The sequence below is a fragment of the Aplysia californica genome, unplaced genomic scaffold (genome assembly GCF_000002075.1).
Source record: "Aplysia californica isolate F4 #8 unplaced genomic scaffold, AplCal3.0 scaffold00300, whole genome shotgun sequence".
Classification (NCBI taxonomy): Eukaryota; Metazoa; Mollusca; class Gastropoda; order Aplysiida; family Aplysiidae; genus Aplysia; species Aplysia californica.
Genome location: NW_004797570.1, coordinates 171,562 through 187,978, shown reverse-complemented (window position 1 = coordinate 187,978; position 16,417 = coordinate 171,562). Strand labels below are relative to the sequence as shown.

Here is a 16,417-nt window from a genome sequence, read left to right as displayed (position 1 = left end):
ACTGTAGCACACATATTATCATCATGGGCTTCAGGGAAATGAGCCAAACCAACAGACTAGGACATGAGGGAGAGCAATTAGATGAGGGAGACAGACAAACCTTTTGTAGAAGTAATACTCCCAAATAAAACCTTGATTTTCTTTAAATGTTGATACAGACAGACCGAGGTAAGGCTGGTTCATGCAAACATTTTGTAACTTTTGGTCTCTTTTTATCGTTTGTTGCCCTATTTCAGTGAATGAGCTATGTCCACTTCATAAAACACCCCGTTCCAACTCTATCACAATGTGAAAATCTGCCATTTGTTTCTGTGTCAGATAGTTTAGTTTGCTGCATACGGATATTCTTCTCAACTGTGCCATGTACTAGAATTAAATGATCTGTTTCAGTGAGCTTTATGCAAATGAGACCAGTTGCTCCTAATATCTAACATGTCTGCATGTCCCTATTAAAAAAAAAGTTCTTTCTAATTTCTTGATCTAAAAAAAAAGTCCATGAAATGTGTGGTTTGATTTTCTCACAGAATGGTTTGGAAGCAAAAAATTTGAGAGATGTTCAAAGTGAGTTATTGTGACATTTGTTTTAAAGTAAGGATACTCTACTCTTAAGTGATTTTAATTCAAACCGTGTCAAGCTTAAGATTAACTCAAGGATGTACATGTTCAGTTTTCACATATTTCTCTTCAACAATGCACCTTACTTATATTGGTTTCTTTATTTTGTTCAGGCAGTACCACAGAAGTGACAGCCTCCATTGACCCCTCGGGCTGGGCATGGCTTGTTGGTGGCCGCAAGTTGTTTGTGTGGCGGTACAAGGGCTCCGAGACACAAAAAAGTTCAAGGGTAATCATGTTGACCTATTTTTGTCTTTTTTGTCAAAATACTTTAGCTTGTCATATTTTGCACTTGTATGACTGACTATCACAAGAGGACAGTCACATGACAGATGCTTTCTTAACTACCTACACGCAACTGAGTCTTTCATCTGATATGGGTTTGACTGATGCAACATCTGTCTGCAAGTGGTTGGTAGGTCCTACTTCTTTTCTTTCATTTGCTTATTCTGTCTCTCTACCTTTTGCTCTTTCCCTGCACAGAATGGTCATTATTGTGTCAGTATCACTTTTGCTTCTCTCTGCTCAAATTAAACTTAAAACTTATAAGGTCATCTTTTGAATCACATTTGTTGACTTATTGTTATAAAATGATCCACCGTCTGAGTATTGAGTTGCTCATTGCTGGTGAATAGTGGGTACTGCTGGAATGTTCCACTTTTCTTTCTCCCTATTATTTTTGTTTCCTGCTTTTCCCCCCTCATAGAATGCCCATTTTGTGTGGATGTCGGATGTACTTCTCTTTACTCTAACTAAACTCAGACTCATCCTTTGAATGATGTTATGTGATCTATTATTTTGAACTGATTTAGCATGTAAGTGATAAAAAATTGGTCGTTATAGAGGGCGACACTGGCAAGTCCTACTTCCTTTCTTTCCAACTGTTGTTTCGGTCTGTCTATATTATGTCTTACTTTTATGATGTGCTTTTCTTTATTCTAAAAACTCCAACAAACAAGTTTCTTGTTATAAGTGACTTGTTTTGGAACTGTAGTAAAATCCCCTTGCTCTTTCAGAATATTCAGTGTAAAGAGCTGATCCTGCCAGCCAGTGATTTGGCTCACAGTGCAGAGAGGGTCTGTGTCATTCCCAGTGAACACCCTGGCCAACCGGCAGCCTGTGTGGCTGTATCTCCTGAGGGGGTCGTGCGCTACTGGCCCAACATTGCCTTTGAGTCATCCACAGCAGAAATAAGTGCGGAGCTCAAAGGGGAAGAATGTGCAAGAGTCATCCATTTCCAGGTAAGCTTCTGCAGCTTGTCATTGTGGCTAACCTCATCACTCTGTGCCAGGTCAACAGGAAGCTCAAAGTTTTTGTTGAGTATAAGTTATGGAACACAATTTTTGCTTATAACACTACAGTATTCTTCACAGTGGTCTATCCAAGTTGTTTTTGCACTCCTAAATTTTGTAACTAATTTATTAGTCTCTACTGTACAACATTTGTGGAGAAGATATGTAGCCAATAGATATACTTTTTGTCTGAAATAACATTGAACAAAATAATAAGTTTTTATCTGGCAGATTTACGAAAAATGAGTTTGCTGCTCATTTGTAGAAACAGCAGCATGCTTGCATGCAGACCAGAGTCTATTGAAAGTACTCTTGCTGTCAAGACAATATGAGTAACAATATGAATTATAGGAATGATTTGTGTGGGAGCGACTGGCATTAAAAACTTGAGTTTTGCTGTGAACATCACACTTTGACACTACTGGTATTTTCCAAGTCGTTGTATCAGCTGTTGGAGTATGTGATTAAATGTGATGTTTTTCATATTCTGTGATTGTCTTCATCTGATTAGAGATACTCTGTCATAATTGTATGAGCTCATGTAAAAATGTTATTAATGCTGAGAAAAATGTTTGTTAGACCTGCATGTTTGCTGACAATCGTCTGAAATCCGACAATCGCGACGCGACCCGCGAGGCGGCCGATGCTATCGCTAGGCCCACCTGTATCAGTCAATGTGCGTAGTGCGAGGCCTGGCCGACTGCCAGCGTCCCCCTTTTCTCCCGTCGGCTTTGTCGGCACTTTCGTTTTCGTGCCGACCGCCGACGCGCGCACCGCCGACTGCCGACGTCGGCGTTTCCGACATAATTGTCGGAACCTGAGTAGAAATGCGAATACGAAAAAAGACGACGACCTAAATTATCTACTTTCAGTTTCGTGCTCGAGCGGCCATTTTGAATTTCGTTTTGTTGACAAATTTAATTGTTCAGATCGTGTGGATTCATTCCAGTCCGACTCACTTAGATAATAGAATCTAGATCTAGATAGATCTAGATGTAGATCTAGATTTATATAGATCATTATAGACCTCAATGGAGAATTCATATTCCAATTCTATTTTGTCAAACCCTATCAAAGGTTGTGCTGTAATATTAATGTTGGTAAAAGGCATTTCATCAGGTGCGTGAATTATTTATTTATTTAGAATCTAGACTCAGCTGAGCCCCTCTGTTCGGAATCGGATGCGGATTTCTAGTTCAAGGCCTATTCCTAGATCCTATTCACTTGTTCTTCTAGATCTAGATCTAGATTTATTTAGTTTACTAGATCTATATGGAGGATTCTTATTCCAATTCTAATGTGTTATTTGATATCAAACCCTATTATTGTAGATCTAGCAATATGTAGGTGTAGGCCATTATGCTCCTTGTAAGCCTTGTTTGTTTTGGGGTGTGGTTTTTTAATTTTAAAAATGTTTTTCATTTTGGACTTGTGCTGGCCTTTTCACATGAGGCTCGTTGCAGGTTCTTTTTTGGGGTAGGCCTAGGGGTAGGGGTAGGGTTAGGTCTCTTCTTTGTTGTGTTTGTTGGGGTGGTCGCTCGTTACTCGGAAGTCCTTCCGTATGACACCCACAAAAGCTCTTTTTTTTGGGGGGGGGGGTGCGCAAAATTTTCAGACAATCTGGTTGAGCCTCACATGCAGGTCTATGTTTGTCTTCCTTATGTTATTTTTCTTATACTTTCTTTGTTTCTAAACGTATTGACCATGTCTCTTCTATGGAGCATATCAGGGGAGTCGAAATCTGAGGGAGAGAAGCTCTAGGGCAATCTTCTTCCTCTATGTCTACTGCTAGGCAAAACTGTATCATGCATACTGCTTTGAAATTGTCTGTCAAGATGCAAAAGGCTATACATATTATGTTAAAAATGAAATATAATTTGTATTTCCTACTATGTTACAGCCACATGGATGTCTGCTTGCGACAACAACCAGCTCGTTATTGTTACTGCAGCCTACCACTGGACAGGTGTGTATTTTTGTCTGTTGTTTGAAGGGAATTTAATGGAACTGAGCTGCTTTTGCTTTTTGTATGATGCAGGTTAGAATTTTCTTGTGCTGAACCACAGATGTCTTCAATATAGTATTTGTTTATGAGAGCTGTTAACAGAATGGGCCACCTTAAAGTATCACTTCAATTTCTCTTTGTTCTGTGGTAACTCTTAACAACATGGTGTGACATCAGTCAGCATGTGTGTGTGTGTTGGTGCATGTATGCATGCATGTGTGTGTTTAAGAGTGTGAGTGTGTGTGTAGCATCAGACAGAGTGTATGTAACCAGAGTTATGTCTGTCCAGATGAGTTGACTATCCTTTGTCTTTTGTGTTTCACAGGCCAACATTTCATGCAAACCCTTGAAGTCATCTCAAGGAATTTTCTCTGGAATTAGCCGCAGAATGTCATCCTTTATATTTGGAGCATCTCAGATGCAAACTAATGGTGCAGTAAGTATCTTTGTATTTCTATGCTCCTGCAGTAAGTATCTTTGTATTTCTATGCTCCTGCAGTAAGTATCTTTGTATTTCTATGCTCCTGCAGTAAGTATCTTTGTATTTCTATGCTCCTGCAGTAAGTATCTTTGTATTTCTATGCTCCTGCAGTAAGTATCTTTGTATTTCTATGCTCCTGCAGTAAGTATCTTTGTATTTCTATTCTCCAGTGTATGAAAAGTAGAGCCATTTTTTTTTCTTTTTCTTTTTTTTTTTTTTTGATAGTAAAATATCCTTTTGTACAACTTTTCTGTGTTCTCCAAGTTGTAGAGATGGCGCTTTGTGTACATTTTTAATGCTTGTTTCGGATCGGAACATTTATGATTTTGGGTGGGTGGAGGGTGCCGCTGGTGAGTGCTTACTTCTTTTCAATCCCCTTGTCGATTTTTTTGTTCAGATTTTTCTTAATGGTTGTTATCATGTGAACATGCTTCTCCTTGCCCAAAATGTAATTATTTATGTTCTGTCTAAACATTTTATATTTGCTCCTCTTATTTGTCTGTCTTATCCTCTGGTGTTTTATACATTTTTATTGTTTTTCATTTATCTCTTATTCTGATCTGTCTAAACCCTACACAATCTTTTAGTTAATATTTCACCTTCTGATGTCTTTAGCTCTGAATAGTGTTTTAAATTTATTTCGCTTTCTGGTCTTTCTCAGCCCTTGCAGTCCATCATTGCCTCTCATGAAGATGAATATGATGATGAGGATGATGAAGAGAATGAGGACATGAGGTCTTTTTATGTCTTATCTGGAAATCATCTCAACAAATGGCAAGTGCCCAGCGTTGGACCAGAAAAGGTGGGTGTGAATATCTGCTAGGGGTGAGTTTTTTTTCTCTTGTTGCCAAGAATCATTGTGTACTTTGTCTGGGCTGTCATTGTTGTGTGTTTGCCACTGTATACTTTCCTGTCAGTGCTACCACATCCCCCCCCCCCCCCCCGGCAGTGCTACTGACTAAAGTGTCTTTAGGCCATTCCCAAAGAGGGGATATTAACATGTTCTTATGCACAGTAGAATTGTAAATGGGCTGATTTATCAATGTCATGCTCATACTGTGCTGGAACAAAATAGAGGGAACTGCTGCCTTTTCTATCCTCATCCTTAACATCGTCATTTTTCCTCTACTTCTTTTGTATGTTTGTCACTCTCTTATTAGGGCTTCCAGTCTTCCGCAATTTTGCGGATTTCCGCAAATGGAAAAATTTTCGTGAAAATTCTTGCCAAAAAAAATAAAATTATTTTCAAAAATGCGAAATAAAAATTTTCCGTTATTACCAATAGTCAACAATAGCCAACCCATACCGGAAGTGCTCTTTTATTTGAAAGTGTAGACAGTGTCTTCTACTTTCACTTTCTAAAGCACAAGAAGCACAGCACCAGCTCTGTAAACAAGAGGAAGAAATGACGATTGTGGTTCAATAGATCTTGGGCCTACCAAGAAAAGAAAACTCTAAAGAGAGCTTGATTTTTTTTTACCAGACTTATTTATTTGTAAGTATTGTTGTGGATTTAAGTTGAATATAAGCTGTCAAGTTATTTAGATCTAGAATCTAGACTAGAATCTAGAGATCAAGTCAAGCTGTTATATAAAAAGCTATTATTGTAAGAATTCTACACCTTATAAATGCTGATTATGGTGCAAACCAACACAAGCAGAAAAAAGTTAAACATTAACTGTCAAGTTTTATAGATCTAGTTGTGGATGTACAGTATCTATACAAGCGAGAAAGCATGGCTTTGGATTTGGAAATATATGGATTAACACAAGCAGAAAACGAAGTGGCTAGCCATACTTACTTAAGGCTAGACTGCCAGTCTAGCCGTACTTAGATCTAGGTTTGGCCCAATCGACTCAAGCCTGTTAAGTACACAGGTCTCATTAGATCTAGATCTAGTAATTATTCAGGTTCAAAATCAAATACATGCAAGTCAGTAAGGCACCTTTTGGTTTTGTCTGAAATACATATACTTTAGGCATTGCAAACTAAAAATTTTGTTTACAAATCAGCCATCAATATTAAGTACGGCTAGCCTGACAGTCTAGCCGTCCTTAAGTACGGCTAGCCTGGCTGTCTACCCGTACTTAAGTACGGCAGGAAGTTTAAAATACATGCACTGTCATTAAGGCACCTGGTTTCGTCTCAAATACAAATACTTTAGGTACTGCACACTAAAAATGTATATTTACAATTCAGTAGGCCTATTTTTTGTAAATGGTCAGTCTAGCCATCATAAGAATAAGTACGGCTAGACTGCCAGTCTAGCCGTCATTAAGTACGGCTAGACTGCCAGTCTAGCCATCATTAAGTACGGCTAGCCTCTTCCAGCAGAAAATTATGTTGTCCTATACAAGGTATGTTTTTTTTTCTCAATTATTTTCTAGTTAAATTTAGGCCTGAATAGCCAGAAATGGCATACTTAGGATGCTCTGAAACCAAAAATTCTCAAACAGAAAGGGGATGCTGTCCCCCTTCAACCCCCTGCCAGGGCTCTGCCCTGGACCCGAAAATCCTCGAAAAATGACATCAGCCGCCGCTGGAAGCTCTGTCTTATGAACTGCTATTTCCGGGGTGTCTTAATAGTCGAAGCAGACTTTGTGCTGTTGAGGCTAGAGAGGTGAGCAGAGTAAGCATGATTCCCCGTTCGGACTTCCGTGTTGACATCTACCCCTTGGCGCTCATATGACCTTATGCAGTTGCGAGCGCTGTAAAACCTAACTAAAACTAAAAAACTACCACATTGTTCCTGTTGTTGACTGGTCCACGTTTTCTTTTACAGCTCTTGTATCAGGTGGATGCTGACCGTCTCTTCAGGGAAGCTCTGGCAAAAAAAGTTTGGGTAAGGAAACTTTCATCTTCATATGCTTATTCCTTATAACTTGCACAGACGACCACTTCCCATAACCTCCCTCCCCGCCCCTCATGCGTAAAAAAAAAATTTATAATGACAATGCCGGAGGACTACCTATGTGAGATGACCACCTCAACATTGGGTGGTCTTGGACTGGTTTTGACTGAACATATTCTGAGTTATGTATAGGGAATGTCACATCTTATGGTGTAAAGGTTAAAAGAATTCTCAGACTCAGCAGCAGGAAAAAGAATCCTTGTATTTTTTTAGAATCTGTGTATATCAAAAGTACATCTTATGTTGAACTAAATCCTAAAGGAGCCGTCTCGAACCCATCAAAATGTCCATCCTATCCTGGTTTATGTGAATTTTAGCAGTTTTTATTTTCTACTTGACTTCACACAAGAAGTACTTAAGGTACCTCCAAGCTAAATATAGTCATTGACATAAAACATCAGGGAATGTTGTAATGAGGGGGGGAGTATTGAGTGACATGTCACTTCCTCACCTTGTGTGCCCCCCCACCTCACCCCATATGATTAAAAGCCTCATATAATTATTTTTCTGATATGCTCTTGACCTGGCAATACCTCAGACCAAGGGAAATTAAAGATTGGAACAGGGCATTTGTTGAATGTCACAGAGATGCCAACCAGTACGATTTTACGTATTTTGGGACGATTTTTTGCCGAAAATACGCGAATAGGACTTTTCATGAAAAAATACGCATCCTGTAGACCTGCATGTTTGCCGACAATCGTCTGAAATCCGACAATGGCGACCCGACCCGCGAACCGGCCGATGCTATCGCTAGACCCACCTGTATCAGTCAATGTGCGTAGTGCGAGGCCTGGCCGACTGCCAGCGACCCCTTTTTCTCCCGTCGGCTGCGTCGGCACTTTCGTTTTCGTGCCGACCGCCGACGCGCACACCGCCGACTGCCGACGGTGGCGTTTCCGACATAATTGTCGGAACCTAAGTAGAAATGCGAATACGAAAAAGGACGACAACTTAAATTATCTAGGCCTACTGTACTTTCAGTTTCGTGCTCGAGCGGCCATTTTGAATTTCGTTTGTTGACTAATTCAATTGTTCAGATCGTGTGGATTCATTCAAGTCCGACTCTCTTGTTCTATTCTAGATCTAGATCTAGATCTAGATTTGGGAGGACTTCCGTAACGAGCGACCACTATGACACAGAGCAGAATTGAGGGCTTGGGGTAGGGGTAGGGGTAAGGGTAGGGGTAGGTCTAGGCCTCTTCTTTAGTGTTTGATGGGGTGGTCGCTCGTTACGGAAGTCCTTCCCTAGATTTATATAGATCATTATAGACCTCAATGGAGGATTCATATTCCAATTCTATTGTGTCAAACCCTATCATAGGTTGTGCTGTAATATTAATATTGGTAAAAATAAGCATTTCATCAGGTGCGTGAATTATTTATTTATTTAGATCTAGAATCTAGACTCAGCTGAGTCCCTCTGTTTGGAATCGGATGCGGATTTCTAGTTCAAGGCCTATTATTCCTATTCACTTGTTCTACAAGATCTAGATCTAGATCTAGATCTAGATTTATTTAGATTGCTAGATCTAGATCTATATGGAGTATTCATATATGATATTCCAATTCTATTGTGTTATTGTATCAAACCCTATAGCAATGTAGATGTAAGCCATATAGATCTAGAATCTAGATTTATATGCTCCTTGTTTGTTTTGGAGTGTGGTTTTTTAATTATAATGTTTTTTTTTCATTTTGGACTTGTTTTGGCCTTTTTACATGAGGCCCGTTGCAGGTTCTTTTTGGGGGTAGGGTTAGGGTTGTCTCTTCTTTATCAAGTGTTTGTTGGGGTGGTCGCTCGTTACTCGGATGTCCTTCCTTATGACACCCACAAAGGCTTTTTTTTTGGGGGGGGGTGCGCAAAATTTTCAAACAATCTGGTTGAGGCCCACATGCAGGTCTAATCCTGGAAAGCGAAAAATACGAGATCCAATTTTGGCGAGTAAACCTAATTACTCAAGTCCCCTCTTTTGTCAAAATAGTATCAGTATCGCGGAACTGGAATATTTGAAGACCAAGTCCGATAAGGTCAGTAAGTTCATTTTGCCGGTCGCGATTGTGATATTATATTCTTTTAGCTTTTCCTCCTCCGAGAGTATGTTTCACTTTCACGACGCGAACAGGCGGCTATGGCGGCAGACGGAAGTGTATGTGACACCGTGGCTTGATCGGGAAAATCAAGATCTACTTTCACTTTCGTTACCACCGAGAAGTTTGCCAGCTGTAGACAAATAACGCAACTTATTTGTGACATGCAGGTTGTGCAGTGTAAACGCTGTGTTGTCGTGCAAACAAAATTTCTCGAACTCGTCTCTGTGCTGTCACTTGTAGGAAGAAAAGAAAATACAAGCGTCGTCCGATTTTTAGATTGTCGGGCTCGCCATCGTGACCGGTCAATGAACCTGCACGCATTCGCATCACAAATAAACGCGGCATCGTGTTAGCAAAGACCGTGTTTGGTGGGAGTAACGGCATGCCAAGTGTATGACTACGGGAGGGAATTATTGATTTTAAAAAAAATACTCTCGAGGGGGGGGGGGGGGGGGGAAGGGAGGAGGTGTGAAGGCAAGACCAGAGGACAAAAACTTGGAGGCAAATTTCAGAATTTTTATTAGAGCTCTTTGCAAAGCGCGCGTTGGTGCAGGCCGTGTGCGGAATCGGGACCATTCATACTTTGCAAATCTGTGTAATTGAAATAAAATGTTCGCGTGTCATTAGCATAGCTGCCACTTTCCTGCTAAATAGCGGAAACTCCGCTTCATTTAGCTTTCCCCGCTACTTTCCTCCTTCCTCCGCTGGACCGCTCTCGGCCACAAATTGCTATACTTTTTTTTACACGCAGAAAACACCGAACCGGGAGAGAGACGAAAACGCAGTTTGCGCATGTCCGCCTGTAGCTTTCTACTTCCGCCGTTCTTCTAGGCCTAGCGTTAGTTTCACTTTGTTTATTGTGGAGCAACAAAGTGTCGATTGGGCATCGGGACGTTAGCGCGCCGAGTTGTCAATGAAAACGGCGGAAATTCGAGAGAAATTGATGCTGAATGCAAAAATAAAAGGAGCTGAAATGAGAAAGAAGCTGCCGGTGCGACTTGAAAAGTTCATGAGAAAATTGAACAAACCGCTTGCTGCACTTTGCGTTTGGTGCGATAAAGAAATCGCGGCCTGCGGCACTCCTGTACAATTGCGGTCCCGTTTGTTTACATGACGGCTAGATTCTAGATCTATATTGTGGCTGTTGATGAAGTGAACACTGAATCTAGATCTAGATCTAGATCTAGATAATCTATTTCTAGATATAATCTAGATTTACACATATTTAGATATCTAGATTCTAGATCTAGATTAGATAGCCTAGGCTATAATTTTAATTCAGGTTAGATCTACACTCTACAGAGGGACTACTAAGTTAAGTGCAAACGGGACTGCAGTTGTACAGGAGTGCTCAGTACAGCGGCAGAGGTGTTGCCTCCTTGATCCAATACTGCGCGCACTCTACATCGATGTACAAGTTTTAAGTTGAAAGAAATCTTTTTATAAGACACCAGCTTGCAACAAACACTGGATTTTTAGTCACCAAGTCTAAACTGTGTCAAATTGACTCAAATGCTTGTTAGTCTACTTAACTTAGTGCCTTTGTTGGGTTTTTTTGTTTGTTTTTTGTTATGTTTTTTTTTTTTTTCAAATACATTTTAATTCAGTTGCCTATGGTTAACAAATATGACAGTTTTCCCTTCCAAAACCATAGGCTAGATTTTCCAGTATATATTGCCTCTGGATCTCACTGGTTTTACTCCAGCCTTCGGAGAGCGCGCATCCGCCTTCGCATGAATTTCCTCCTTTTTTGAAATTCCTGAGTGGCAGCTATGCATTAGATGGGTGATAGTAAATTATACCTACTGTGTATGTTGTAGCTTTCTGTTCAAGAAGGGCAGATTTTCAGGGTCACTGCATCTTGCCCTCCCACAGTTGTTACAACTCTCACAGTGCACGGGTCTACTTGAGCCCTTCAAGTTATTGCTTTTCTCTGAGTTAGAGCAATAATTTTAGTCTGTCAGTTCATAATATGAATCATGACACCCAGACTGGTTCTTGATAGTCGAAATTCTTGTTCTAGGCCCTTCCGAACGCTCAAAACAGGATTGATTTTTTATATAATAATGAGAGGAAAATATTATAACAGACTGAAATACTTAAGTCAAACAAGACCCCAGTACGACACTGAACACTGACATGTTGTTGACTGGATACGTGTTTATTGTATGCGTGTGTGCTCCCTTTCTCGAGCTGGTGAGCTAGTAAATTTTTTTCAGGAAATATTGCTGGACACCCTGAACATATTTTACTGGTTAGTCGGTCGGTCGAAGAGAATACACATTTCCCCCTGAAAATACACATTTTCATATTTCCCAATACTCATTTCGGTTTTCTGTGGTTGGCATCTCTGAATGTCAGGTTCACTGTACCTGTTAAAGTGGGTACTTATTTCATAGTTAATTTATCTTGATACATATGTAATACCTACTACCAATTGTCTGAATGAATAAGCAACAATGTCAGTTAAAACATTCGAAGTCAATGAAATGGTGGTTGCTTCTTTTGGAAGCCTGGTTTTTTAACAGAGGTCTATTGCCCTGTAGTGTATTTGTCTGTTATTCCCATCCACAGGATCAAGACTCGGTGCAGCTACCACAACTAAACACCTGGCTCTTAGACCTGCAGCTCACCAGGTTTGTTTCTTTTCTGTTCTGTAATTGTGTTTTACATCCCCATGATCACAGTTTAGACAATTTAGGAGGCAGGTGGCTTCGACCCTGCCTGTCAAGGCAAACATGAGCTGAGTGAGATACAACATCCCTGCAAACAGAGAAACTTGATAAAAGATTCGCCCACTCAGGAATTGGACTCAGATCGTCAGTGTGCAGTGCCAAAGAACCTAACTACACTGGCATCTGTGGTGAAGTGGTTAGGCGCTTCATTGTCACCCTCAGAGGACTTGAGTTTGATTCTTGAGCAGGGAGAATTTTTACCAAGTATCTCAGTCTTTCTGCTGGTATGTTGTATCCCTCTCACTCCAGGTTGGCCCTGACAGGCAGGGTTGGAAGCCCACCTCCTAAATGATTTAAACTGTGTTGATGGCAAAAAAACACCTAATTTAAAAGAAGAAATACAGAACTTAATGGCTGCACCACTCACGGGCACTAGTTTGTTTCTTCTCTCCCTCAAGTAACTAATGATTTATGTGCATGTGCGCGTTGTTTTGTTGTTCTCTCTCTTGTAAGGATGTCATGTGAAAAACATGTTCCCCTCGTATATGAATAAAGGTGAAGGTAGGTGGAGGACACTTCTGAAGGGGGTAATTGGTGGGCGCCACCAGTAGATCCCACTGTTGTTCTTTCTCCTTTGTTGTTTCTGTCGATCAGTCTTGCTTTTTCCTTCCATTAAATGACTGTTATTATGTTGATGTGTATCTGTTTACTGAAACAAAAAAACCCACTAGCTGTGGGTCCTACTTCTTTTCTTTCCCTTAGTTGTTTTAGTCTGTCTTCTTACTGCTCCTTTTAACTTAATGACCATTTTTGTGCTGATGTATTTTTTAGTATACTTAGACAAATGAGTTACTTTTTAAATTTTTTATGGATGCAGCAATTGAGTGTTTTCATAACTGTTAGTAGAACTGTACATTCACATAATTGTTCTTACTGCTTTGTATAACAATTCATACTCTTTCACGTTGTTGTTCATACTAGTTTACATGGTGATTCATACTCAGTTTCATGATTATTTTAACTTGCCCATATTTCTTCGCACTCATTCACATAATTGATAGCATTCATTTACCTGAATGCTCATATCTATTCTTTTCTTTGTCTATTCACCCCCCGGGGCAGTGCCACTGACTGAAATGTCTTTAGGCCATTCCCAAAGGGGGGACATTTCTCGTTCAAGCATAGTAGAATTGTAAATGGGCTGACTCTTGTCACGCTCATAACTGTGCCTGATCTACAACAGGGAACTGTTGCTCTTTCTTTCTTGATCGTTACTATTGTCATTTTCCTCTACTTCTTTTGTATGTTTGTCATTCTCTTGTGACCTGCTATTTTGAGGCGCCTTGATAGTCGAAGCAGACCTTGTGCTGTTGAAGCTAGAGAAGTGAGCAGTCTAAGTCTGATTCCCTGTAAAGACTTCTCTGTTGACACCCACCCCTTGGCGCTCATATGACCTTATGCAGTTGCGAGTGCCGTATAACCCTCTACTCTACTATAAAAAAATTTTAAAACAATTTATCTATTCACATCTTTCGTTTACATGCCCTGTTCTCTCTCGATCTAAATTTGTCCCTTATATTGTTGTGTGTGTATCTTTCTGTCAGAGAGGGTGTGGTCATGCTGGGGGCTGGAGTGAATTTGGAAGCCTCTAACTCTGTATATTATGCTCTAGGTAAGTACCTCAAAACAATTGTTGTCTCTGTCCACTTTATTGCGACTTTTTAGCATAGTCACAATGCTTTGTTTTAAATAAACAAAACAATCTCTATCCTATTTTCCACTAACACGGTGTGCTTTTGGTGGGTGGTTGGTGGGTGCTCTGGTATAGTCTGCTCCTTTTTTCTTATCAAACATCTATCAGTGTATGGTTGGTGGGTGCTCTGGTGTGGTTTGCTTCTTCTTTCCTATCAAATATCTATCGTCCTTATCTCTCCTCCTTTTTTTTGTTTTTGTTACTCTTTTGTAATGCCTCTAATCTTTGGCACTTATATGACCTTATTGTGTTGCAAGTGCCGTAAAACACTTACTTAAACTAAAAGCAAAAACATCTATCGTCTGTATCTTTCTTCTTTCTTTTCTTTGTGTGTTAATCTCTGGTTGGTAACACCTCTAAATTTTCAACACTTATATGACCTTTTTGTGTTGCAAGTGCAAAAAAACTCTAATGTACTTTTGGACCTCTATACTGCTTACTGTATGCTCCGTCTATTATGTCTTATCAAAATTGCTTTTCCTGAACACTAAATAAATAATCATTATTTTGTTAGTGTACTTCTCTTTGCTCAAACTTGGAATGAAATTCTTAATCAAAATCATGATGTGTGTGTACATATTTCATTTCAGCCTATTTGGAGAGTTTCGAAGATGCTCAGCCTGCCAGTGTGAGTGATCTGACACTGTTGGATTACACACAGCCCTATACAGTAAGTGTTCTCTGACGATTGGGCTGTTCTTCATGTGCTAACCATACACAGCATTACACACGTAATGTTGACCTTCTTAGCTTTACACACTAAGAATTGATACCTGATTGTCCATCGCTTCGATAATGACTGTCCTCATGTTTTAGGTCCCCTTTTTTATGTGGACAAGGAGATGTCTGTTTAAGCCAATCCCCGATAGACAAAAATGGGTGCAGTGAGCGCAAGGACACTGTTTGGGATGGTCAGGGTCAGCACTTGATGCCTTTCTCCGACCACATACTTCAGCTACCTCTGCTCACCCCTTTTCTTCAAAATTGTTTCGCACCTCGGTACTGAGGGTACGCCAGCCTGGCCTGTCCATAGTGCTCAGATATAACAGTTTTGGGAGGGCTTCCAGAGTGTCTGATGTTGGACTTCTTGTAGTCTGAATCACACACAGCATTAGATTTCATCCTAAGTGGTGACCATGCACAGCCCCCTTCAATAAGTATTTACCACTCACATCGTTACACAGTAAGTCTGGACTGTTCACAGCATTACATAGTATATGTGGAGTACACTTTGTCATTGTGGTGTTAAATATTGGGTGCGTTGTGTGAATTAGTTGACTCTGTGACTGTGGCTGCTTTTGAATGGAGAATGATACAACAGCTCTCAGCTATGAGATTGTGCTTTCTTTTTTTTATGCTGTTAGTAGAATACTATTATTCAGTTGTGGTAATATGAGAAAATGAGATTTAGTTCATTACTTACATCTCATGAGTGTATTGTCTTGGATTTGACCACGAAACATCTTTTGTCTTATCTCTTCAGGAGGAGAGTGAGGAGCATCTCACCTGCTACAAGCTACTCTCTCCCTCAGACAAGTCCAGCCAGGTGTACATTTACAGCCCATCCTCCATACTCATGCTACATGGTAGGTGAACTATGTCAGTGATGTACTCATGCTAGGGGCACTCTGACATATACATTCTACTTATAATATTGTGATAATGATAATGTAGATACCGCTTACTCTTGTGTACACACAACTCTAGGTGCTTTACATAGATCCAAGTACATAATGTGAAAAATTAATCTTTGCTCATATGCACACACAGAAGAAATGACATACTCACACATACACACTTGTTCATGCGCGTGCGCGCTCTCACACATACACTTTCTTGGTACATTCTGACAGTGACATATTCTTGGAATGTGGAGTATTAATAGTCACATACTCATGCTGCTACTACTGTCGAACCTTTACAAATGACCACTTCCCATTTCCGACCTTGTGTTTACTCTTTATTATAATGACAGTGTCCAAGATGTTTACCTATCTCAGACAACCACTTTTTTCCTCGACAATGAATGGCTGTGTCTTGGACAATTTTGACTGTATATGAATAAGTTTTGTTTCTGTTCTTTTGATTATTGTAGATGTAGTACGAGTATAAACACAGTCTTACCAGATCTGATTAATCATGTTTTTCTTGTTTCTCAGATAAGAACTCTCTGGATAAAATGGATTTGAAAACATCAGGAGACAAAATTTTGGGTGCAGGTGAGTTTGACAAAATGTCTGTTGTTTTTTTTACTGTTGAGACTTTGAGAGCATTAATGTCTGCTTAAAATATTGTTCAATCTCCTTCTTAGTTGTCATATCCTTTCAGAAACTCACTTCACCATTACTCATGTCAGTACATGACAATATTCTCCTCTCTGCACGACAATTTACAATTACTCATTTCAGGACATGGCAGTTCACCATTACCTATATTAAAACAACATAGTTTTTTTACGTCTTGCCTATAACAGAAAGTTAACCATTACCCTTGTCAATACATGCTATTTCTCTCCATTCACTATTATACATCACAGTACAAAACATGCAATGACATCAGTCTGTGAGCTTGGGATTGTTAGTGCTGTGGCC

At 39.9% G+C, this 16,417-nt stretch overlaps 1 protein-coding gene across 1 annotated transcript in view; it reads left to right on the top strand.

The window, feature by feature from the left end:
- LOC101858418 (nuclear pore complex protein Nup133) overlaps positions 1 to 16,417 on the top strand; it is a gene marked incomplete at its 5' end in the record, with an annotated part of 50,755 nt that overhangs the window by 368 nt on the left and 33,970 nt on the right. Inside the window, 11 exon segments of the mRNA XM_013084528.2 lie at positions 729 to 844; positions 1,632 to 1,856; positions 3,808 to 3,873; positions 4,238 to 4,348; positions 5,055 to 5,195; positions 7,176 to 7,235; positions 11,973 to 12,034; positions 13,678 to 13,745; positions 14,417 to 14,496; positions 15,310 to 15,412; positions 15,986 to 16,045. Of these exon segments, the coding sequence (XP_012939982.1) occupies positions 729 to 844; positions 1,632 to 1,856; positions 3,808 to 3,873; positions 4,238 to 4,348; positions 5,055 to 5,195; positions 7,176 to 7,235; positions 11,973 to 12,034; positions 13,678 to 13,745; positions 14,417 to 14,496; positions 15,310 to 15,412; positions 15,986 to 16,045 (1,092 nt within the window).